Genomic DNA, 23614 nt, shown 5'->3' on the forward strand with positions numbered 1-23614 from the left:
TGGTTCCTCAGGAAACAGTCCCATAAATGGCTAGTCTTTGTATTGCCAACCCCAAACATTCAAAAATGAGTCAGCCTCCCCTCCCCCCCCAAATAAACAGACTCTTTAAATAGTATTTTTTTGGGTGCTTTTGATTTACTTTCTGGTTGTCTAACCTTTAGGGCACACTTAGGTCACATTTTTTAACTTTTCTCCACAATCCTATGACTGCAGCAGTAGGGGCATTAAGAAAAACACTATAAAATTATGTTCACTTAACTTATGTCAGCATAGCGCTGCCAGAGTTATTAATTCACATGGGAACGTGCACACTTCACTCCTTGTGTCAGCAGTGCACATCCTCACCAGGACTGCTTGTATTGATTTTAGTCTCAGTGTGAGGCTTTGTGGGACAGCTCCAGGAGACCAATTACAGTCAAGGTAAGCAACACAGTGTCTACATTGACATTGTGCTGTCCTAATTATATTAAGCGTGATTCTATGCTGTTTGGGGAGGTAGTGTTACTAACCAGCACAGAGAGGCATTTACATTGGTGGAAGCCAAATTTAATTGAAGACACATACACAGCTAGGTCGATGCAAGGCAGCTTACATCAACCTAACCATGTACTGTAGCGTAGACCAGGCCTATCAATAATCACACAATACATCTGCAAGCGTTAGCAACATATACAATATTTTTTTTAAAAAGTGACATGCAACATCCCCTGCTTTGTTAAAATTTGCTAAAATAAAGCAGTTTTGCTCTGCTGTGCAATTTGGGGAAAGGTCCCTAGGCCCAATCTCTGGGTCCAAACATCTCGGATTTGGAACGGGCTTTGGGCTGAATCCCCCCCGCTGACCAGCGTTTTCAGACCAAGCCAAACCAAAGCTCTGGACTCCCAGTTCTGTGACGGTTTAGATTCTGACCACAACTTTGGAATGTACCAATATCCGTTTAATAGGCGACCAGGCAGGGGAGCAGCCCTCAGCAGCAGCTGCTGCATCCTTCCAGCCGGGGCGTCCGCTCGCCCCAAATGCTTCTTCCCGTCTCCGTATTCCCCGGCGTTGCAGAACGCCCGGTCTCCACGTTCTAGAACGCCCCGAGCGGCCAATCACACCTCCAGTGTCCGAGGTGCCGCGCACCAATCAGCGTTGAGAGTGGCCGGCGGGGCGGGGCGGTGGGAGCAGCTCTCGCTGGCGAGTTACTTCCTCGCGCGGCTGCCGTGGTCGCGGGAGGAGGCTGGCTGGGCCCGGGTCTCGCGCCATGGTGCGGGGCAGGATCACCGGGCTGGCGGTGAGCGACGTTCGCTTCCCCACCTCCCTGGGGCACCATGGCTCCGATGCTATGGTAAGCGCTGCGGCCGGCTCCCTAGGGCTGAGCCACCGGTGGCAGAGCTGGGACTCGCTCTCCGGCGCTGCAGTAGCCCCAGGCCCGCTGAGCAGCGGCTGCCCCAGGCCCCTCCACAGCACCAGCAGGTCCGCGGGGCTCAACAAGCCGATCTGCTGCAGCGCCGGCCCGCAGGGGTAGACTGTGAGCAGCCAAGCTCGCTGATATGGGGATACTGCGTTAAACAGGGCAAGGGGACTTGGGGCTAGAGCCAGAGGCTGTAACTGGCACCCCCACAGCTAAGCGGAGACAGCCACCCCCTGAGCCTGGAGTGTAAATCTTTTCGGTTCACTCAGATCAAATGCTAGTGATACAATCTATCCGCTTCTCCCTGTAATGATTCTCACTGTTCAGTAAGATGACTTACCTTAGTCCCACAGATCTAGACTTATATTTATTTTGCCACAAATCTTAAGTTATCTCGATTGCTGCCCTCTTCGCCAGTGCTTTTTGTTGCTCTAAGAGGTATGTGACCTATGGTGGGTGAATCCCTGTCAATCCTCCTTTGTCAGGTTCTTGCTCTGCTATTGGGTGTTGTTTTTGGTCTTTAATTTAGCACCCGGACCCTGACTATTCTGCTGCCTATGTTGTAATAGAAACCGATGCCCGTGATGGACTCAAAGGTTATGGATTAACATTTACTTTGGGTAAAGGCACAGAAGTTGGTAAGTTTTTATCCTGTCCCTGAACACAGATGGGCCCCAAGTCACACTAAAAGCATTGGGTTCCATGGCTAATACAGTTTTTCCGTTTTTGAAAATGAAATACAGGACCATTTTACCATCACTGAATTTAAAAAACAAAAAAAAGCCATAGGTCTTGGGGCAGCTTATAGGGTTGTAGAGGCTATTAAGCACTCTTTTTGATTTTTGTCCCAATACATCACTTATTGGAGTAGCTCTTCTGCCAAATCCCTTTATAACCTCTCCTAAAAGAGTTTGTTACAAAAAAGTTGTAATCCTGGCTGCAGTTGTCAGACTTGCAAGTTGCTTCATTTTAAGGGGGGAGGGATAGCTCAGTGGTTTGAGCATTGGCCTGCTAAACCCAGGGTTGTGAGTTCAATCCTTGAGGGGGCCACTTAGGGAATCTGGGGCAAAATCAGTACTTGGCCCTGCTAGTGAAGGCAGGGGGCTGGACTCAGTGACCTTTCAAGGTCCCTTCCAGTTCTAGGGGATGGGATATCTCCATTAATTTAAACTTGCTGATGTCTTGTAAATGCTTTAAGCTTTTAACAGCCCTTGCTTGCTTCCCCTCCTTCCCCCACCTCCAACTTCCCCCATACAGAAACAGAAAACAGGACTGACTGTTTTGAAATTGCCATTGCCATGCAATTTTTTACCATGCGTTATTGCTCTTTCTGGTCATTGGTGTAACAACCATTTTGAGGAGCTGGAGGAAGATCTGAACAGTGAGAGGGCATCAGTGAGAACATTCACAGAATAGTAAAAAGTTGCAGGGGGGAAATGTGTTTTCCCTCTACCCCCTTCCCTCCTCAGTAGTTGTACTAGTTCAAATAACCTCTCATGCTGCTACGTCCCTCATTAGCCATGTAGACTTACTTGAGTAGTATCAATGATTTATAATTAGTACAACATTTTCTTTCTGAAAATTAGGTCCTGATTCTGCAGAGAACTGTGTGAACAGATCCCTGCACCCACACAGCGCCATTGACTTAGCCTCCGACCTATTTGTCCACCTGTTCAGCTCTCTTTGCAGAATCAGGGCCATTGATTGTGAAGGCATGGAGCATGCCTCTTTTTTAATCTGTAAAACACCTGCACACTTTTTGGGTTCATTGCATAAATTGTCAAAATAATAATGGCTGGATTTGGGGTGTCTCTGCTGTGTATAAATGTCCATAGACATTTGCATATATGAGCCTCCAGATTACTTGAGTTGAGAAGTTATTGCACTAATTAACTGTGAAGGGTCAAGAAATCTTTGTATGCCCTATCTGATATAGTCGGTACAATTAAGTTATTTTTAATCTTCTATAAGAGGAGTGACAATTAAATGCCTCTTGCGCTTAAATGTCTGCAGCGTCGTCGTAGCCATGTTGGGCCAAGGATATGAGCAGGTGAGGTAATATTGGACCAACTCCTGTTGGTGAGCGAGACAAACTTTTTACACAACCCTAATGTAGTATGGATGGGCTGTCAGCCTTTTATCACTGTGTCATGTAATCCCTCCAGGAGCAGGTCTCATTGATCTGATGTTTAAAGTGCTGGGAGCCTGTCTACAGTAAGGCTGCTACCATTGCGAACAGTGAGAAAGTTTTAGAAAATTTCCCTGCTATAGAGAAGGGCTTAGGCTCTTCATCCATCCTAGTAATTTAAAGTTTAAATGTTAGTCTCCAAAACCTCTCCATTGCCTTAGATGTTTGATGGGTGATCCTTAGAGATGTGTCTACATCCTTATGCATTACACAAGGGCTTCATCTTGCAAGGTGCTGAACACTCTGGTTCCGCTCCAGAAATGCACATAAGCACCCGAGTAGCCCAACTGAAGTTGAGGGAACCACTCAAAGTTAAGCACGTTCTTAAGTGCTTAGCTGGATTGGGGCCAGAGTGCTCAGCATCTTTCAAGAACAAGTCCATATTCTCAGAAATCAATAGCATTTTCACTCAGTGAAGTGAGCACAGTATGAAAATCCATGTCCCCTAAGTGTTCACCAGGTTTCAGGCCTAAGCAGTTTCTCTTTTATATAGAAGACATATTGCAGCAAGGCACAGCTGAGATCACATTCTAGATATCTGTGACGGTCCACACCCCTAAGGTTACGAGCGGCGTGGACTATCCGCCACCGTCAGTAAAATAGCCCTTCAGTCCAGGGCAGTGGGGCCTAGCGGCCACAGTCTATGGCATCCTCTTTACTTCAAGGAGATACGGCCTGACGGCAGGAGTCTATAACACATCCCTTGGCCACAGGGCAGTGGGGCCTACCAGCCAGAGTCCAGAAAGCAACCCTCGGGTGGAGGGTAGCATGGCCTAGCATCCAGAGTCTTTATCATTGGGGTGCGACAGCCCCAGTATGGGGGCCCTGACCCGGGGCCCTCACAGTAGCGTAGTTTGCCACCAACTCAGCAGGGGGCTCTGACCAAAACACACTGAGTTTCCCCAGGGGGAGGCAGGGGAAGGTACCACTCTGTCACCCTCCCGGGGTCACTTCCTACCAGTCTCTCCATTGGGGTCTCCCAGTAGTCATCAGGTCCTTGGTACTCAGTGGCTTCAGTTGTCTCCTGGGTCTCCTCCAATCGCCGGCGGGCCGTGGACAGCGTCTCTTCCCGGTGCGGTCAGCGGCGGTGGCTGGTCCGCCACAGGCGCTCCCCTGGCAGGCCTTCTCCTACAGGCTCCAGCCCAGAATGAGCTGGTCTCCCTCCCTTTATACTCCTGTAGCACTTGGAGCATGCCCAGTCTGCCTGGGGAGGCGGGACTTCCGCTGCCAGTCCCTGGGGCTTAACTCCTTTCGGGTTAAGGCGGGGTAGTCTGGCCCCGCCACAACATCCTTGAAGTGATGAGGTCTAGCAAACACAAAATGACTGGGTTTCTCGCACAGTGATACTTGCTTCACTCTAATAGCAGCTTTGCCTTCTCATGCTCACAGAGAATGTTCCTTTGCAGCCATAACACTCTTTTTATAAGGGTGGAATGAAATCGTGAAAGGGTAAGGAAGGCTGTGGGCTTGCTCTAGGTCAGTGCTTTTCAGCCTGTGGTCCGTGACCCCTGGGGGTCTGCAGACTAAGACTGCCAAAGGGGTCTGCACCTCCATTTGACATTTTTTAGGGTCTGCAAATGAAAAAAGGTTGAAAACCACTGCTCGAAGTGAAATGATCTGAACTGTGTAGCTCAGTCTTCTGCCTATCCGTTTTATATTATTATTATTATTATTTATTATTATGGCCCTAGGGAGAAAATATTTAGAGAAAGAAAACATAGGTGTCATTAGTATTGACAAGAAAAGGGAAGGAAGGATAGGTTTAAATGGATGCTTAGGGCTTGATCTGTGTGTATTTATTTACGCATTTATCTTTGCAAAATCACCCCCTGCTCTTCTGTATGTTCAAGATGCATCTAGTTACACATGTCCATAGCTAATTGAAGGCTCAGACTCTTAAATAGATAGGACCCCTGTTCTCAACTTTGCTCTACATCTCCAGGGGCACATCTGCACTGCGGGCATCCCCTATCTGGTCAGAAGCTAGCATCAGTTTGGAAGCATTGTGCATGCAAATCCTGTAATGCGTTAATCACTACATACTGCCTGATGATTTGGGGGAGGAAGTTTACAATCCAGGACCAAACCTGTATCTTTCCAGAGTCATTCTGAACAATTGTAAGATTTGTGCCTTTACAAAGTAGTAATGTAGCCATTGCACACCACTTTTTCTTAGAAAATTACTAAGTAGGTCTCTAAGCAACTCTTCATAAGAGCTTTATTGCCTGGAAACCTTCCAACTAAGAGCATTGTCAGATCACAATATGACAGTCACAAAATCATAATCCATGAAAACCTTGCCACTCGAGTATAGTGACAGTACTAAATATGTTACAAACTCTAAAGAATCATCCTCATGGAGGTGATACCTACATCGGATTATGTTGTCTTTCCCTTTTTATAGCCATATTTATAAAAACTTTTTTGCCTTTTAAAGAGTAAATGGAAAAAATTTTTAAATGATCATTGAATGCATAAAGAAGACACAACTGTCTAATATTCACAATTGATAGTCTTCTCCATCAAAACAGTAGGGTTTTTTTGGTCTGTATAATGGCAAAATAATTTCTAAATATTCCGGTGTACTGTACATAATCACACTTCCCATGATAAAGGGATCTGTTCCTGGTTCGAGAGTCATGCCATTGCCTTCAATAAGACCTTCAATGAAGATATGGTCCTTTGTGCGTACTTTGGACCTGGTATGGCAAGGTGCTGAGCACTGACAATCTCCACTCTCCCCGAAGTTCATGAGAGTTGAGGGTGTTTGGTACTACCTATCTGAGCACCTCCCAGTCTTTATCCTCACCCTCTGAGAAAGGGAAATATTATTTCCCCATTTTACAGAAGGACAACTGAGGCACAGAAAGGTCACCAAAGACTTGCCTAAGGTCACCAAAGCCTGTGATGGAGCAGGGACTTGAACCCACCCATCCCAAATCTCAAGCTAATGCCTTAAATAGCCATACCTAACAGGATTGGGCCCAAAGTCTCCTGGGCAGTTTGCTGCTCCCTCTCTCTCTTTTATTTCTTCTTCTCTGTGTCAGAAAATGATGGTTGAATGATGCTAAAACTCCTGACATGTCTGCTCCTTTCTGTGATTGCCTCCATCCCATCCAGCCTGCTAGACAACAGTGGTGTATAATATACTTTCTTGATTTGCTAGTGTTTTGCTCTAACAAAAGCCTCTGCTGGAGCTTGTGTTGAAATCAGTAGTGGTAGATTTTAGGGGAGTTAAAACAATTGGATCACAACTATTATATTATAGCCAGAAACAAAATCCCTTATGAGGAAATGAGAAATTTAACATGGCTGTAAGTACCATATATACTGCAGGAGATGCAACAGATCCTGTGGACGAGGTCTATCAAATCTCCCAGCATTTTAGGGAAACTTCTGTATTTACTAGTGCTCATGATAGCATAACATCCCCCTCTCTGACCACTACTGTGGTGTGTGCCTGAGGATTACATTGGCAGCAAGATCTTTCTCTGGGGTGAAAGGTGGCATGCAAGTGACTTTTCATCTTCAAACGCCTTTCAGTTATTAACTAATTCAGCCTTACAACCTCTCTTGGTGGTAGGTATTATCTTTCCCAGAGGATAAATAGGGAAACATGAGATGCAGAGACGTTATGTGGCTTATCTGAGGCCACACAAACTGAATCATTGGCAGAGCCAATGTTACATGTCAAGTGTTCCTGGCTCCCAGTTACATATTCAATCTGCTAGACCAAGCCCCTCTCAGAAAAGCAGTGGTGCTGGAACAATTAGCATAGTGGGGTGCTGAGATCCATTGAACCAAATTGTAAACCCTGTATATAATGGAAACCACTTCAAGCCGGGGAGTGTGGCAGCACACCCAGGTCCAACACCTATACAGAAAAGGTGAAATTCTAAAACATTGGTCGAACAATAGAACTAGTGATTTTGTTCCAGTCACTGTGTGGTATTAAAACACTAAATTCTGCTGTGTTTTGCAGTTGTTTGTGCAGTTAATGCTCTCTCCATTCACGTGGTTAATAAAGACCTTGAAGAAATTGTCAGCGATTTTAGAGGATTCTACAGGCAGCTCACCAGTGACGGACAGCTCCGATGGGTAAGGGCTATCTTATGGAGTGTTGTTGTGAAGTGGATGGCAACAAATGTGAATTTGTGTTATGAACCCACTGTAAGGACACATGTACAGGTAAAAGTATTTTTAGATAAGAATCTCTGTGCAGTTATGGGGGGAGAGAGAAAATTTCTGTTTCACAACCAGGGCCCTAACATTGCAATAGGATCTGCACAGAGAACCCATCCAGAGCCCTGTTGTTTTCAAGGGAGCTTTAGACAAATGCAAGTATCCACCCACATAGATCCAATCGCAGAAGTGGGGCCTGAGGTCCAGATTCTTTGTTTCCCTGTGTTTAGAGCCCAAAAGCTGTCTTTTTACCTGTTCTTTTTCCCCCTTTTTTTTGACTTGCAAGTGTTCACGAAATATTATTTCTATTCAGGGTCTAGTATTCTTGGAAATTGAAAACTCAGCGGGTATTAAGAGGAACGAGAGATCAATATAGCCATTGTAGTAATCTCACAATGCACGTAATACACACCGACTTCAGATTGTTCTCAGTTTCTAATGAATAGGGGTTTATCTTTTTAATTCCGGTGATTTTTCCTTTGTTGTGTTTTCCAGATGTATAAATTTGCTAATGGTCATTAACTAGAAATGAAGACATGAAAGAATGCTAAACCATTATAGGTAACTGTATGATTTTTTTCAACAGATTGGTCCTGAGAAAGGTGCTGTGCATTTGGCTACAGCTGCTGTTCTGAATGCCGTGTGGGATTTGTGGGCTAAGCAGGAGGGAAAGGTGACGTATTTAGAGCACATGGACAAAAAATGTCCCTGTATTTGTTAAATTAGAGAGTCCTGCTCCTGATATACTTTTTGTAGATTTAGGTCCTGGTCCTAAGTTCATGGACACACACCACTGAGTTCATTGGGGCTATTCATTTTGTAGGACTGAGGCTTTGGTAGCTGACACTTATACACCAGTTACCAGTAGAGCTAGTCGTGGGGGAAAATCTTCAGCAACTTTTTTTGTTTGAATTTTGACCAATGATGACATCTTTACAAAAACTTTTGACCAGCTCTGCTTAATAACTAATTTTTTCTTGACTTTTCTCTCTTCTTCTTCTTCCTTTGCAGACTGTTCATAAAGTTATGAATTCCTTGTAACCACTTCCATGTCTAATATGATCTTGTAAGCTGTTTGGAGCAAGGATCATATATTTCTATCTGTGGCATGTAGCATGGTCTTAAACGCTGTAAAGTAAATAACTAGGGCAGGGAGTGTCGCTTTGTTGTGTTTGTACAGCACCTAGCACAATGGGGTCTTGGTCTGTGACTAGGGCTCTTAGATGCCACCACAATAGAAGTAGTAAATAATAACAGTACTATACTAGTAAATCATTGCTATTATCTTAAGTTGGTCCAGTAAAAGATATAACCTCACTCACCTTGTCTCTCTAATATCCTAGGACCGAGACAGCTAGGACAACACTGCAAACAATTGTCTTATAGAGTTATTCTGATACCCTTTCCTAGGAAAGAAAAAGTAATGGGCACCTTTTTACTTGTCAGCATCCAGGAGTGTGACACAGTCCCAACATAAGGGGCATAAGAAAAGTAATGTCACAGAAATCTTAAAGTAGAAAGGATCAATTTCTTCAGCATAAACAACATTTCCAGTAGTAGTGTCACGTCAGCATTTCAAGTCTGACTAATTTAACATAATAAAAGTGAGTTTACACCAGCTATTTGTGGGCCAGGATCCGTGTCCTGGCCATAATGAGGCAGAGCTGAGAGAGCTGTTCCTGTTAAAGTAATTCAATCTGAGGCCTGACATCTTGAATCGCCTGTCTTGATTTGAGAACCACATCAGCCAGATGCATTTGGCATCAAATGTAAATGTTTTCCACACTTACTTTTTGTCACTTCAAGATACAAATAGCACCTGTATGCTGCTTCTATATGATCTCCATCCATTTCATGTCATTTAATCGTTTTGTTTTGTAGCCTCTGTGGAAGTTACTAGTTGACATGGTAAGAAAATCTTCTTCTATGTGGGCTAATGTTACCACTGTTCCACACTGATGCTTTTGATGCATTAGAAGAGTAAAAATTTCAGGCAGTATCTATGCTAAAATTTCCTCTATGGCCATGTAGCTCATTCCAAAGCCCTAGAAACCACAGAGTTCTGCGAGCTGTGGACTTGACATTTTGTTCTGGAGGGCTCTTCTCCTTCCAAAGTGTCTGATTCTGGCCCCACACAGCTGTGCAAATTGGCCCCTTTAGTGGGAGCACTGTTACAGACTCTACCCTGTCCAGCTACAATACCGTATATGGCAACTGGAACTCATCTATACCGATACCAGTAAATTATTTTTTTAAAATGCTGACCTAAAGACCCTAATCCTTATGATTCGGCTGAGGAGCTGTGTTTTTATGCCAAGACAAATGTAGTGATTCGATTGTTTGGGTTTGATTGGTTTTTATATTAGCAAGTAATTATTTTTTGGGGGAGAGGCGGGGGGGAATAAGATTATGGAATAGTTATTATAGTTTAGCAAATACTCAGATCTCGTTGGCCTCCACTTTCAAAAGTCACAAGTCATTTTGGATGCTTCCATTTTTTGGGTGCTTGACTTTGAGATACATTCACAACATGGCGAGCACTCGCCTTCTGGAAATCAGATCCCAATAAGGAGTCTCAACATTGGACACCAAAAGCAAGTACCCAGAATCACTAGTCACTTCTGAAAATACAGGCCTCTGCATACAATAATAAAGATTGATGTATTTACAGAAAGTAAAAGTCCAATCTCTTGATCCATTAGTAGCAGATTTTATATTCAGATATTAAGCATGTGCATAAATCGTTGCAGGATTGGAAACTTAATTTTTTTTTTAAATGAAATCTTTATTTTTTTTAAAAGCCTAAAGTATCTCATGTTTTCAGTCTCTTCTCTGCAACCTGTTAATATTGAATCATTTCTCAGTTTAAAATGTATTTTGAATTGGGTTTTTCTCAGACTATTTCAGTGAATTGCTTTCAGACCTCTCTTTTGATAAATACTCTCTTGAGACAAATTTTCAAAGGAGCCAAAAAGCAGCCTCTGATGCTGAGTGAACTGCCGTTTCTGTGTGAAGATGATAGTATGTACAGATTTGCACACTTGGAGCATTCTAAATGGATTAGTAATTTTTTTTAATGTTTGTTAATCAATTACACCCTGATCTTGCAAATATTTTTGTACATGCTTAACATTAAGTGTGTGAGTGGCACCATTGAGTTAAATGGGATTACTCACATGCTTAAAGTTAAGCACATGCCTAAATATTTGTTGGATTAGAACCTTAAAGTTTGCCAGAGTCAGTTAATCAGTTTGACTTTAGAATCGGTGAATCCACTCACAGTACTGTCTGTGACAGGGAGAAGGCTGATAGATGGCTCATACGGCAGATGTATATGTTACCTTAGTATTGCCTTTTTGTAATCATGTAATTTTATTATTCTTTGCTGTTTGTTTTACGTTAAATATTTTGTTAACAGGACCCAAAGCAGTTGTTATCCTGCATAGATTTCAGATATATTACTGATGCACTAACAGAAGAAGAAGCTTGTGGTAAGTCGTCCTTCTGTCAAGACAGATCCCCTTACTCCTTGAGCTGTTTTTGATTTCAGTGGGACTACTCGAGCAGTAGGGCATTACTCTTTGTAAGTAAACAGAGCAGAATCTTGTTTTATGAAAACAGCAGTGTGTGGTGGTAGGATCTGGAGATGTGGAGGAATTGAACTTTGGTTAATGCAATAATCTCTCCTCTTTTTCTCCCCCACCCCCATGCAGAAATACTCCAAAATGGCCTACTTGGGAAGAAGGAAAGAGGTAAGTTTAAACCAAGTTTACTTTCGCTGTCTTGTAGGAGAATAAAGGACTGAACACACCACATGATTGATGTGGCACTGTGCATCCCAGAGTGTCCTAGTCACTGGGAAGTGGAATGTAACAATTGAGGCTCTCGTGTGAGGTTGAATGCATTGTGTGATGTCTCCTCCTTATGAATCATTGGGGAGATGGTAGGTGTACATATAGAGAGGGCTTGTGCTGTCTTGGGCCTGGTCTACACTGCGGGGGGGGAATCGACCTAAGATACGCAACTTCAGCTACGAGAATAACGTAGCTGAAGTCGACGTATCTTAGATCGACTTACCTCCCATCCTCACGGCGCAGGATTGACTGCCGCTGCTCCCCCGTCGACTTCGCTTCCGCCTCTCGCCGTGGTGGAGTTCCGGAGTCAACGACAGAGTGATTGGGGATCGATTTATCGCATCTACGCTAGACGCGATAAATCGATCCCTAATAGATCGATCGCTACCCGCCGATCCGGCGGGTAGTGAAGACGTGCCCTTGGTGGCCATTTGCTTTGGAACCCCTCGGTGAATGTTTGTGTCAGTCACAATGGCATGGAGACGGTGCTGGTTACACCCTAAAGGTATTTTTTTGAGCTGAAGCTCTCCCACATTTTGGAAAGAAGGAGAGGATAGGGAGGGTTTTTCTCAGCAAATTTCATCTACCCTGGTTAAAATGAGATTTATTTTTAAACTCCTTTCATTTCCATGAGTAACAGCTTATCTAAAACTACCATACAAACTAATCATCTGTTAAAGAGAAAACAGCATATGTTCATTGGTGACATTCTTTGGCTTTGTAGAAGAGCAAATGTTAAAGCATGGATACCCTGCTTACACCACGTCTTGTGCCTGGCTGGGCTACCCGGACCAGCAGTTAAAACAGGTTTGAATCTTCGACATTAGATTACAGAAGTAAGATTTTAAACATTTCTATTCAGTGGGGAATGCCAACAGGTGACGATTCAACACTAGGGGTTGCTTAGTTTTGGGCTCAGAGCAAAGTGAAACAATTAAGCACTGCATATGTAGGAGGGGGCATATGTGAAAGCTGGCCCTGTTCTGTGGGCCTGGTCGTTCATTCGCTTTTGTGTTAGCCACAATGTGAAGAGTTTTAAGGCCTTGTCTACCTTGGGGTTTTAGGTGTAGCAGTTGGGGATAACCATGGACCACTGCAAGCCAGTTTGCACTGCTGTATTGTGTATAACTATCAGACTGCACTTGTGCAGCTATCTTGGTGCAGACAAAGGGCTTTGTCTACATGGTGATGCTCAGGAAAGTGAAGTTGAATTAACAAAAGGTGTGAAGTTAAAGCGCATTAGACCCCTGTGTGGACACTCTCCTTCAGAAGTAAAGTGGCCTTATTTTGCTGTAGCTAAATCCTCCTTCAAAGTGAAATATCATGAAGGCTCTTCACAGCTCTGGGATCTGAGGTCTGGTTAATACAATACATGTTTATCAACTGGTTTAGTTTTTGGAAAAGTTCAGCTTTCTGTGAATCTGGAAATAGCATTGTTAGATCATAGAACTGTCATGCATAGTACATGGAAATAAAAAAATGCATCAAGTATTTCTTTACATAGATTGAGGAGTTTGGATCCTACATTTCAGCTGGATGTTATTCATACCTCTGCTCTCAGTTACTGTCTGCTCTACACTTTTATGTCAATAAAGAAGTGGCTAGAAAGTTCATCCTGGGTTAGACAGCCTGTAAAAAAATACTAGTCTAGATATTGAGTGGTGCAGCTACTTGGAGATATAATAGATGTAATTTTCTCTGCAGCTATGCACGGAGGCATTGAAGGATGGCTGGACAAGGTATAGTAAACAACTGTCTCATATGCTGAACTTTTCTGTTTAATGATTAGTAGCAAGTAGAAAGATACTATTGAGATCAGTCCTGATTTGGCACAGAGACAGACTAGACGGGTGACCCTATAGGTCTTTTCAATCTCTACATTCTGAGAAGAGATGTCTTTGCTTCTGATTTTTTTTTAAAATACTTTCCCTTTTTGCTATTCCATAACATACCATTACAGTAGGTATCTAAGTAAATGTATGGCAAAATAAGCTATCCTCCTGGCAAGCTAGTAGCTAACAAAGGTAACTGCTTGCCTGTTGATTCATGGGAAAGTATTTGTTGTCTTTTTTGTTAAGCTAGGATGAAGTGTGCTGGAAAAGGGACAGATGTGATAAGAAAATATTGACCATAAAACACTGACTCTGGTGTTTTGTAAATTTGAGTTTACAGTTTCTCATAGAGGAAAGTTATCACTGCTACATTAATCATGGTGAAGTGACCTACATTTTATTATAAATGTGTCTAGGTTCAAAGTAAAGGTTGGTGCCGATCTGCCGGATGACATTCGTAGATGCAGACTTATAAGAGAAATGATTGGCCCTGACAAGACATTGGTGAATATTTTTGAATGACTACACTATTAAGTAATTTTAAATATAAAACGGTTGTCTATTCGTGTAGATATTGGTACGGGCTGAGATTACATGGCATTCTTGAAAGGCACAGGTGGGCTGTGAAGTTTTTATAGCATGTTGGGGGAGCCTCAGAAAGAAAAAGGTTGAGAACCACTGCCACAGAGGAAAGTGAGGACATGAGGCACCCAAACTACAACTCCTGTTAGGCCCTGTAGCAGCATTTCCACATCAAAATTTTTGGTTTTCAGATGTTCAGTTTTCAACACAAAATCAAAACTTTCCATAGAGAAAACACACCTTTTGTGAACATATTTTTAGTCAAAAACCCAATTTTCTGACCACCCCCCTCTGCCCCGCCCCCCCAAAAAAACCCAACCCAGTTCTGTTGAACAATTTCAACCATCCCGTTTCCAGAGTGCTTAACTCACTTGCTATATAGGAATTGTTTTGCCTGATACTGAAACAGTCACTTCTGGAGTTCCTTGTGGCACCTCTTTAATGGTGTGCAAGAACACTAAGCAGAAGTTCAGGAGAGAAGTTGACAATATCATATTCATTTGAAACCTGGTGGGGAAATTCAGAAAAGCAGAATACAACTACCTCAGTTGGAATAGGGGTTTGAGACCAAATCTGTGACCTTTGCTTTTAACGATTACAGCGCACCAGGGCCTTTGATTTAATGTGTCATCTCAAAGCAGCATTTCCAGCAAAGCATAATTTGGGATTTCCACCTAGAGTTCATCTTTTAGGCTATTAGTTTATCCTTACCTTTATTGAGTCTAGAAATTGTAGAACATGTGCTATGTAATGTCATATGATGTGTTAAAGATCAGAAAACAGCAGTGATCTACACTGTCTGAATTTCCTTTTTTCATTAATTTATAGCAACATTATGGTTATTTTTTTTAACAATTTCATATTCATAAAAATTCAGTAGTCATATAAGTGAATTTTCTTTGTAATTACTCTCAGATGCTGGATGCTAACCAACGATGGGAAGTGAAGGAATCAATAGAGTGGGTCACTAAATTAGCTGAATTTAAACCATTATGGATTGAGGAGCCAACTTCTCCTGATGATATTCTTGGACATGCAGCCATTTCTAAGGTTGAAGTGTTTGTTTTTCATTTCAGTAATGACGTAGTGACTACACACCAGAGAGCAGTAGGGATTCATTTATTGACTCTGCTGTTTGGAATGTTCAAAGTTCAGGCTGAAACAGCTGTCAAAAGTCATTAAAGGTGTTTGCTACAAGATCCCGGGCACATCCTGTATTTGTATTCCATTACACTTAAACGAAAAGCATGGTCCAAAGATTATATAAAAGGCCATGAGACGGTCATGCTTGCACAAGAAAAGCAGTCAGTATTTTCCCTGAAACGTGTATGTATCTTTCTTTTAACATGTGTGGATTGGTGTTTCAGTAAAGTTGAGTAATACTAGCCCAGGATATGTGCTCATAATGTGATATAGCTAATAGTAATGCTAGAGCCCGAGATGTTTATCCCTTTATGGCAGCACACACCCTCTTACATAAGTCTTCACATATTATTGGAGCAGAAAAAAGCTGTATAAAATGCACTAACAAAAAATGACACTACACTTATTCTTTTCCAAATGCATAGCAAGTAACGAGCATTACACTTTGTTAGCTGTTCTACCCCCTGTCCCCTCGTTCTGGTGAAAAGCTGTATTTGGGAATTACAGATTAGAAGTGAGTCCTTTGTTTGTTTTGTTTATTTATTCTTTATTTTTGTAGGCCTTGGCACCATTAGGAATTGGTGTGGCAACAGGAGAACAAGTAAGTGGGTGTCTAATTGTTTTTTCATTCAGTCTTTTATTTAATGTAGTGTCTGTGACTTTCGAGAATTTGTGCCAAAGTTCACCCTGATTTCTCACTTGGGAATTAAATAACGTGACTTAAAACAGCCTTGGATTTATTTCACATAATTTAAGACCAACTAATACTTTTGATAGGTATTCTCTTCCCCACCCCTATTTGTTTGGACAATCTGGGAAGATTTTGTTGTGATGAATCTGTTATGATGGTTTGAACAGGGATCTACCATTTCTCAGTTGAGTGCCCTAACCACTGGCCTATGAAACATCCTGATGGAGGGCTCCCTCAGTGTCTGCTGTTGAAGTTCCCCTGCTTTAATTGAGTCTTAATTCGCCCAGAGAAGGAGTTACAATGACTCTATAGCCTTGGGGTAAGAGGGCTCACCGGAGAGGTGGCAGATGATCATTCAAATGCCTTCTCCCCTGCAGGTGGAGGGGAGACTTGAACCTGGGTCTCCCACATCCTGAGTGAGTACCCTAATAACTATACTACAGGCTGGTTATCCTCCTTTGCCCTCTTGTTGTTTTTGTGTGAACTTGCCTCACTTGAGGCACCCAGGTGCCTATCTCCCACCTGAGCCCCAGAGCAATTCACAAACGGGGGAAGATAAACATTCAGCCCTGTAAGTCACATGCTGGGGATCTGATCTGGTAGGTATCAGGCCCTGCAGGCAACAATGAACATGCAGAGAGGCAATAACATAGGTGTCTAGGGAACTCTTTAGTGTAAAAACTCAGGCACTGAGTGAATTTAGGTGCCTACAGGGTTCAGCAGCAGCCGGGCAAGAGTTTTATGGATCCTAGTTGGGCCTAAAGTTGGCACCTAAATACCTTTATGGATCCCACCCTTAGCTTCTTGCCAGCACTAGTTCCAAAAGACAGTGACAGAAGTAGGATGACCATATTTCCCTATGTTGAATATGGGACACCTGGTAAAATGACTTGTATTCAAGCGAGTTCAGTGGCAATCAATCAGAACTATGCAGTACGAACATCAAGTTGACTGAGCCCCGTTAAAAGAAATACTGAGTAGTTGGATTCTTTTTATTGACCTTCTGATCTTTAAGGCTGTAGGGTTCACAAAGGGAGAACACACACACACGACCTACCCAACCCTCACTGTCCGCTGCTCTCCACCCTCCGTGCCTGGCTGGGCCCCTAGGACAGAGCCTCGTACCTCGTGCTATGTCTTCCCGAGGAAACATGGGGGGAGCACACAGGGTCACATGCCCCCCTCCCCAGATTTCTGTCAGGGTTCACACCAGAATGTGGCCAGCAGCAGTCTTTTGGCACTGTGCGAGAGGGAGTGGACGGGAGCTGCTTCCAGCCATGGTTGGGGGTGGGGTGGGGAAGGGATGACTTGGCCCGTGTCTTTGCAGAGCTCATGCCTCCCCCCCCACCACACACTGCCCTGTGGCTGGAAGCAGCTTGTCCCTTCCTGCCTGCACAGTGTCGAAAGGCAGCTAACACCTCCAGGCTGCTGCTGGCCACCGACATAATCCAGACGCCTCCTGTCCCCCCTTAGCTTCAGTGTGGGCAGGATGGGGTTAAGCCCTGAGGATGCATTGTGCACCAGGGCCCAGGGAACATGACTGCAGGGGCTTCAGCGAACCCCACCGGAAAGGTGGCTCAGCAGGGAAGGGTGGCTAGGGGACGGAGCAGCCCTGCACTCCCTGGGGGGGGCTGGACCCAGGGCAGGAGGCTGGGGGGTGAAAAGGGTGCTAAGCCCCTGCCCAGGGGGCTGCTGTGGCGCCTGCAGTGTCAGGGCGCAAACAGGCTGGAAATTGCTCTCCTCCTCCCTTCCCGCCACTCCAGAGCTTAGTTGAGGGGCAAAGAGGCTTCCCTGCGCCAGTGCTGTGCGAGTCTTTAGCACACGCAGGGCTTGGCTCCTCCTGGCCAGCCCCCCAGGCCGGAAGTTCTTGGGCTTTCCAAGGGCGCTGGCCCAGTCAGAGGCAGTGGGGGAAGGAAGGAGCCTGCCAGCCAGGCTGTTGGTGAACTGAGCACTCTGACCAGGGGCTTCTTCTCCACACAGTGTTGGTAGTGGCACGCGGCCCGCTTGCAGGGGATATGGAGGAGCAGCAGGGCTGAGGGCGGGGGAGTGAAGGGGCAAAGAAGGGAGAGGACAGTGAGGGGGGGAGCACATAAAGGGCTGATGGGTGGGCAGCAGAAGTGACACGTAATCGGCTGCCACTTGGCGCCTGCCTGCACTCACCAGCCCCTGCAGCTTGCAGCCAGTGCTGGCCAGAAATGGGGTGGGGGACCTTGCTGGCTGAGAGCCAGCACAAGGTGGGGGCTGTGCTGATGGACCAGCAGGGGGAACGGCCGGCCCTGCGCGCTGCAGCTTTGCCCTACCACCAGCCTTGCACGCCCACCCCCATTGTCGGCCACTGGATCGCCCCTCAACTCACTGCTGGTGGGTGGGCGGCTGGCGAGCAGGGATCCGACCAGCAGCAGGACCACCAGTACTGATGGGAGGGGGACAGAAAATATGGGACAATTTGCCCATATTTTGAGAAAGTCGGGACACCTTCAGGAGGGCTTAAATATGGGACTGTCCCTTTAAAAATGGGATGTCTGGTCACCCTAGACATCAGTAGCATGTAAAAGTATCTTAGCAGTCCAAAGACCCCATTTCCTGAGCTCCTCTCTGGATGTAAGGTACAAATTGTTAGCTATCAATAAAATGACTGGTCCCTTTAAGAAAACCAGCTTCTGAATCAAAGTGAATTAACTATTGAATTGTTTTTTATTGTGCTCATGAATGACATACCTCTTCCTGCCAAACCCTTCTACTAAATCTACAGAGCAGAGCAACATAATTTAGCAAATTCTCATTGCTCACTGGCAGCTGGAGAGAAATACTGCATTAGCATAGTTTTACTCTATTGCCTTTTTCTCATGCAAAGCTGTGCTTTCACCATATTTCATTGTGATGCTGACCTCCTGTTGTTTGCCAGTAGATAGAACATTTAATTTTTGGTGTGAATAATGACATCTATTAAGGAAAATTGGTTTGAATTAACTATTAGGACAGGCCTGCCTGGCAGACTAAAGGCCAATTCCTGAGTAATAGGCTTTATATATTGTATGTAGAGGTTTCTCCATAGCATAATATCCGAGCATTACATAAACATGAATGTATTTATCTTGCCTCTCCTATTAGATAGGGGAGTACTGTTATCCCCATTTTACAGATGGGAAAGTGAAGCACAAAGATCATGTGACTTGGCCAACATCTACGCAAGAAGTTTGTGGCAGAGGTAGAAATGGAATCCTGAGTTTTAGTCAAATGTCTTAAGTACTGGATCATCCATCATCTCTAAGGCCCTATCAAAGTCACAGTCCATTTTGATCAATTTCACGGTCATAGGTTTTAAAAAATAGTAAATTTAATGATTTCAGGTATTTAAATCTGAAATTTCATTGTGTTGTAACTTTAGGGGTCCTGACCACAAAGGGGGCTGTGGGGAGGTCGCATGGTTATTTGGGGGGGTGGAGGACCACAATATTGCCACCCTTACTTCTGTACTACTGCCTTCAGAGCTGGGCCCTCAGCCAGCAGCCACCACTCTCCGACTGCCCAGCTCTCAAGGCAGCAGCGCAGAAGTAAGGTTGGCTTGGCAGGGTGCTGCCATCAGAGCAGTGCAGAAGTAAGGGTGGCAATACTGTGACACCTCCCCTACCCCCACAATAACCTTGCAGCACCCCTTGCCCCTGTGACACCTTTTGGGGTCAAGCCCCCCCAGTTTGAGTAATGCTGGTCTCCCCATGAAATCTGTATAGTAGGGTAAAAGTTCACAAAAGACCAGATTTCACAATCTGTGACATGTTTTTCACAGCTGTGAATTTGGTAGGGCCCTAATCATCTTATTGGAGTCGTCTGCAGGAATCCAGGAGAAGAAATAGTCTTCCACAGCCAACAGAACCACTGTGTATTCACTCCTGCCGTCTGAGTGCTGCAGTAGCCCAGTCGTTCCTATAAGGGGTATCATGCAATTAAGAGCAGGAAGTTTGCTTGGCAATTAAAACAAAAAACATTGAATTAGGACTCAGTACTGATCCCAGCTCTGCCACTGAATTGCTGTGTGAACTTAGGCAAATAGTGACATTTCTGTGTGCCTCAGTTCAGAGAGCTGTAAAATGGATGTAATTCTACTATGCCTTACAACTGTACTGTGTTTAATGTTTGTAAAATGCTTTGCAATCCTCTGCACTGCTGTGCGTTGTTCCAGCTAAGTGGTACAATAAAAAGAACTTGGTTTTAATGGGAAACCTAGTGGGAACATTGTGCAATTGTTTTGACTTGTATTGCCAACAGTTTTTGTAATATCCTGCCAATTCCTTAGAATCTGGGGCTTAACATTTTTTTTTCTCTTCCCCCTTCCCTCCCTGCTGCAGTGTCACAATAGAGTGATATTTAAGCAGCTCCTACAGGCTAAGGCCCTGAGCTATCTCCAGATTGACAGCTGCAGGCTGGGAAGCGTGAATGAAAACTTGTCTGTGTTGCTGATGGCCAAAAAGTTTCAAAGTAAGGCTCTTCAAAGTATGTCAGTAGCACTAACACCTCTTTTGTTCTAATCCAGTTTGCCATGCAACTTCTTCAGCTGTCGTGTTGCTAACTCATGAGCATGCGCTTGTGTGTGGTTCAGTCATTTGTTTTCTGTCATGCTTTAGTACTAATTCAAAATGCCTTTGGTCCCTTATTATTGGGAGCTGAGTTTCTGTAGGGCTCATGCGGGGTGGTATTGGAGCTGCAGTTAAACACCAGCTGAGTTGGTGCACAAGCTTTTGAATAATCCAGTCATTTGCCTTTACTCTTCAGATTGGTTTAAACAGGGATTGTTCTGTTTTCATTTCAGTTCCTGTTTGCCCTCACGCTGGGGGTGTTGGGCTCTGTGAGTTGGTACAGCACTTGATAATATTTGACTATATTTCAGTATCTGGAAGCCTTGAAAACAGGTTAGTAATGTAATGCTACTGTAACATTCAATAGTGGTGATGACTTATTTTTCCAAAAGGCTGTTGACATGCAATAATAACCAATAAACAAAAACAACACACCTCAACTCACCTCCCTGTGGCTCTCCCAGAGAATTTTAAACCAGTCAGAAGTGTGTGAACTTCACTCTGGCAATTGCCTGGCAAACAGCCAGGAATATTTTTGACAAAGACTGCTTGATACTCTTGGAACTATATTTTGGCATCTCTCTCTCACTCCTACAACCCCTCCTCCCCCAATAACTACAATGGCAGGCCAACACATGCATGACCAAAGGATTAGCTCCCTGCTCTAAGTTGAATAGTGTTCTAGGTGTAGCTTCTCCAAAGGATCTAACAACTTCCCTTGTCTTGTTTAATATCCGCTTCAGATCGTATTAGCCTTCTTTGTGAGCAATGAACAATTTTTTCACATTATTGCAAACACAAATTTCCTGAATCTCTCCTGTTGGCTGTATATTCCTGTTCCTCACACTAGTTGTCTTGCAAATATTAAAGTCAAATATTGTAGCTTCACCTTTTGCTCACATTTTAAATCAGCTATATCATAAACCATTCCTCTTGTTTTGATCTTCCTTGTCTCTGAAGCAGTATCATTTAAAATTGCCTTAGACCATGTTTGGTAAATTTTGCTCGTTTACAGCCACAGCAATGTTCGTAGTAATTCATAAACTAAGGAGCAGACCCAGCCCTTCAGCTGCCCTCATTAGTGACTTCCCTGGCTGCAGAAAATAGTCTTGTTCATTCTGTATCCACGTGGGCTAGCATAAGAATCAAGCTTTTGTTGTACTTTGGAAAATCCACAATCAGTAAACACAGCTCTTCTGTATAATTTTACTCATCTCTGTCTGTATTGAAAAACGAAGTTTTTATCTTGCTCTCCGAACCCTACATTCTGCCCAAAGGGCCCATCATCTGCCCTGTATTCTTGTTCTGGCTTATTTTATTGAGACCACCAGTCCTCACTAGGCTAAAATGCCAAGCAGATTCCAGTTTATCAATATGAAGCACTATGTAGCAGTAGTTTCTGCTTCTAAAAGGAAGTCTCCTAATTTGCTGATAATTGGGATACAAATATCAGTCCAACTTTTACCCAAACCTTGTTTCCTTGTCCGGGATAATAGCCATGAATAAGTACAAGATTAGGTAAAACCGTCCCTCCTCTTTCTTGCAGGATGTGTGAGTATGTAGATCATTTGCATGAACACTTCAAATATCCTGCCATAATCAAGAAAGCTTCCTATGTACCACCTCAGGTATGCTATGAGATAATTACTTAAGTGGCCTAGTAAAGAAAGCATCTTAATTACAAGCAGTTTAAGACTAAGATTGCGTGTGAAAGGCTCGTTTACAAAGTCATCGGCAGAATGAAAAAGTTGGAGATGTACTATTAGACTAAACTATTGCATAGGTTTGGCAGTTCAGAACTGTTAAATGAAAGGTGTACATTCCAGTACACATGCTTCAGGAAGTGGAGTGACCCTGGCTTAAAACCTCAATCCACAGCAATTCTCTAGTTACTGATGTTTAATATCTGCATTGCTGGGCTAACCAATTTAGGTAAAAAAGTATTAATACTTCTCTGTCCAGCTGGAGAAGAGGGCATGAGGGAGGACAATCCACTGGAAATGCTTTAAAATATTCTGTTTTTCACTTAAACTCATATTCCAAAACTAAAGATTATTGTCTAACTACAGTTCTGTTCAGCCCGGACTTTTCAGAACTCTAGTTTTCCATTTAACATTTGCATCAGGCATTAGGAGATTAAACACTAGTTATAGCTGATACCTTTTGCATTACAAATGAGCCTGGCATGATCCCCAGCAGCAGAGATTACAATAATTATTTTCCAATTGCATGACAGCACTTGAGTTATTTGAATGAAGAGGGGACTAGAGCTAGTATCACTTTATAAATAGTAAAAAAATTTTTTTTTTTTTTTAAATCTTGTAGGATGCTGGATATTCCACTGAAATGAAAGAAGAGTCTGCAAGGAAATACCAGTTTCCACAGGGAGAAGTTTGGCAGAAGATCCTTTCTAAGCCATAAAAAACAACTGCATTAAGCCTAACCCTGACAATTTTCAGGCTGCAGATTAAATTTCCCAAGCTGTTCACACACTATTGTTAGGTGATGATACAAGATTTCAGCTGCCAGTAGATGCTTTTGTATAACCAGGCAAAAACCTCCAGGAATTAACATAACACATAGTCCAGGATGTTTAGTTTAAAGAAATGACGGGGGCCTCTATTCCAGCAAAGTTGTACTTTAGTGTAACTAGTGGATGGGCTATGAACTGAATTTCTAGAACTAGTCTACAAATCAGTAACTTTGCAATATCTGATTTCATAGATTCCAAGGGCAGAAGGGATCACTGTGATCATCTAATCTGACCTCCTGCATAATACAAGCCTTAGAATTTCCCCAAAGTAATTCCTTTTGAACTGGAGCATCCAATATGACCCTTGGTAAATTGTTCCAAGGGATTTTCTCACACCATACTAAAGTATTTGAATTTAGAGATTTAAAATAAAATTCCTTGCTGTCTACTCTTGTCCTAATCATATACAAAACTTCATATTGGTTATGTTGTGGAACCAAAAGCTGTTGCAAGTACAGAAACAATGAGGGGTCCAGTGGCACCTTAAAGACTGACATTTATTTGGCATAAGCTTTCGTGGATTAAAAAAACCACTTCAGATGCATGTTAGGTATAGAGCTATTCAGAGTTGTCCTATTGGTTGTGTGTTTGTAAGTTTGGGCCTTAATGAAAATACAAAAGTTTTTACTCAGCCACCAT

The 23614-nt window shown here is 43.5% G+C and overlaps 1 protein-coding gene across 6 annotated transcripts; it reads left to right on the forward strand.

Moving 5' to 3' along the window:
* The first annotated feature begins 1165 nt into the window (after window positions 1-1165).
* On the forward strand, window positions 1166-23363 carry ENOSF1 (enolase superfamily member 1). 6 transcript variants are annotated; one of them, XM_034762729.1, is made up of 16 exons: window positions 1166-1276; window positions 1926-2034; window positions 7567-7682; window positions 8353-8439; window positions 9648-9674; window positions 11185-11257; window positions 11480-11518; window positions 12345-12427; window positions 13325-13359; window positions 13869-13956; window positions 14950-15084; window positions 15737-15778; window positions 20215-20344; window positions 20676-20775; window positions 21989-22070; window positions 22768-23363. In XM_034762729.1, the coding sequence occupies exons 1-16, from the start codon at window positions 1247-1249 to the stop codon at window positions 22861-22863; spliced, it is 1272 nt and encodes a 423-aa protein (XP_034618620.1). In that variant the 5' UTR covers window positions 1166-1246; the 3' UTR covers window positions 22864-23363. The 6 variants fall into 6 exon arrangements, with proteins under 6 accessions (XP_034618620.1, XP_034618618.1, XP_034618619.1 ...); XM_034762727.1 differs by having other exon boundaries at window positions 1172-1330; XM_034762728.1 differs by lacking the exon at window positions 9648-9674 and having other exon boundaries at window positions 1172-1330.
* Window positions 23364-23614: the final 251 nt, after the last annotated feature.

The sequence above is a fragment of the Trachemys scripta genome, chromosome 2 (genome assembly GCF_013100865.1).
Source record: "Trachemys scripta elegans isolate TJP31775 chromosome 2, CAS_Tse_1.0, whole genome shotgun sequence".
NCBI lineage: Eukaryota > Metazoa > Chordata > Testudines > Emydidae > Trachemys > Trachemys scripta.

Coding starts and splice junctions, on each gene's coding strand:
- ENOSF1 (XM_034762727.1), top strand. CDS start 1,247: ATGGTGCGGGGCAGGATCACCGGGCTGGCGGTGAGCGACGTTCGCTTC. Junction 13,360..13,868: donor TTGAAGGATGGCTGGACAAG/GTATAGTAAACA, acceptor AAATGTGTCTAG/GTTCAAAGTAAAGGTTGGTG. Junction 20,345..20,675: donor GATGGCCAAAAAGTTTCAAA/GTAAGGCTCTTC, acceptor TTTTCATTTCAG/TTCCTGTTTGCCCTCACGCT.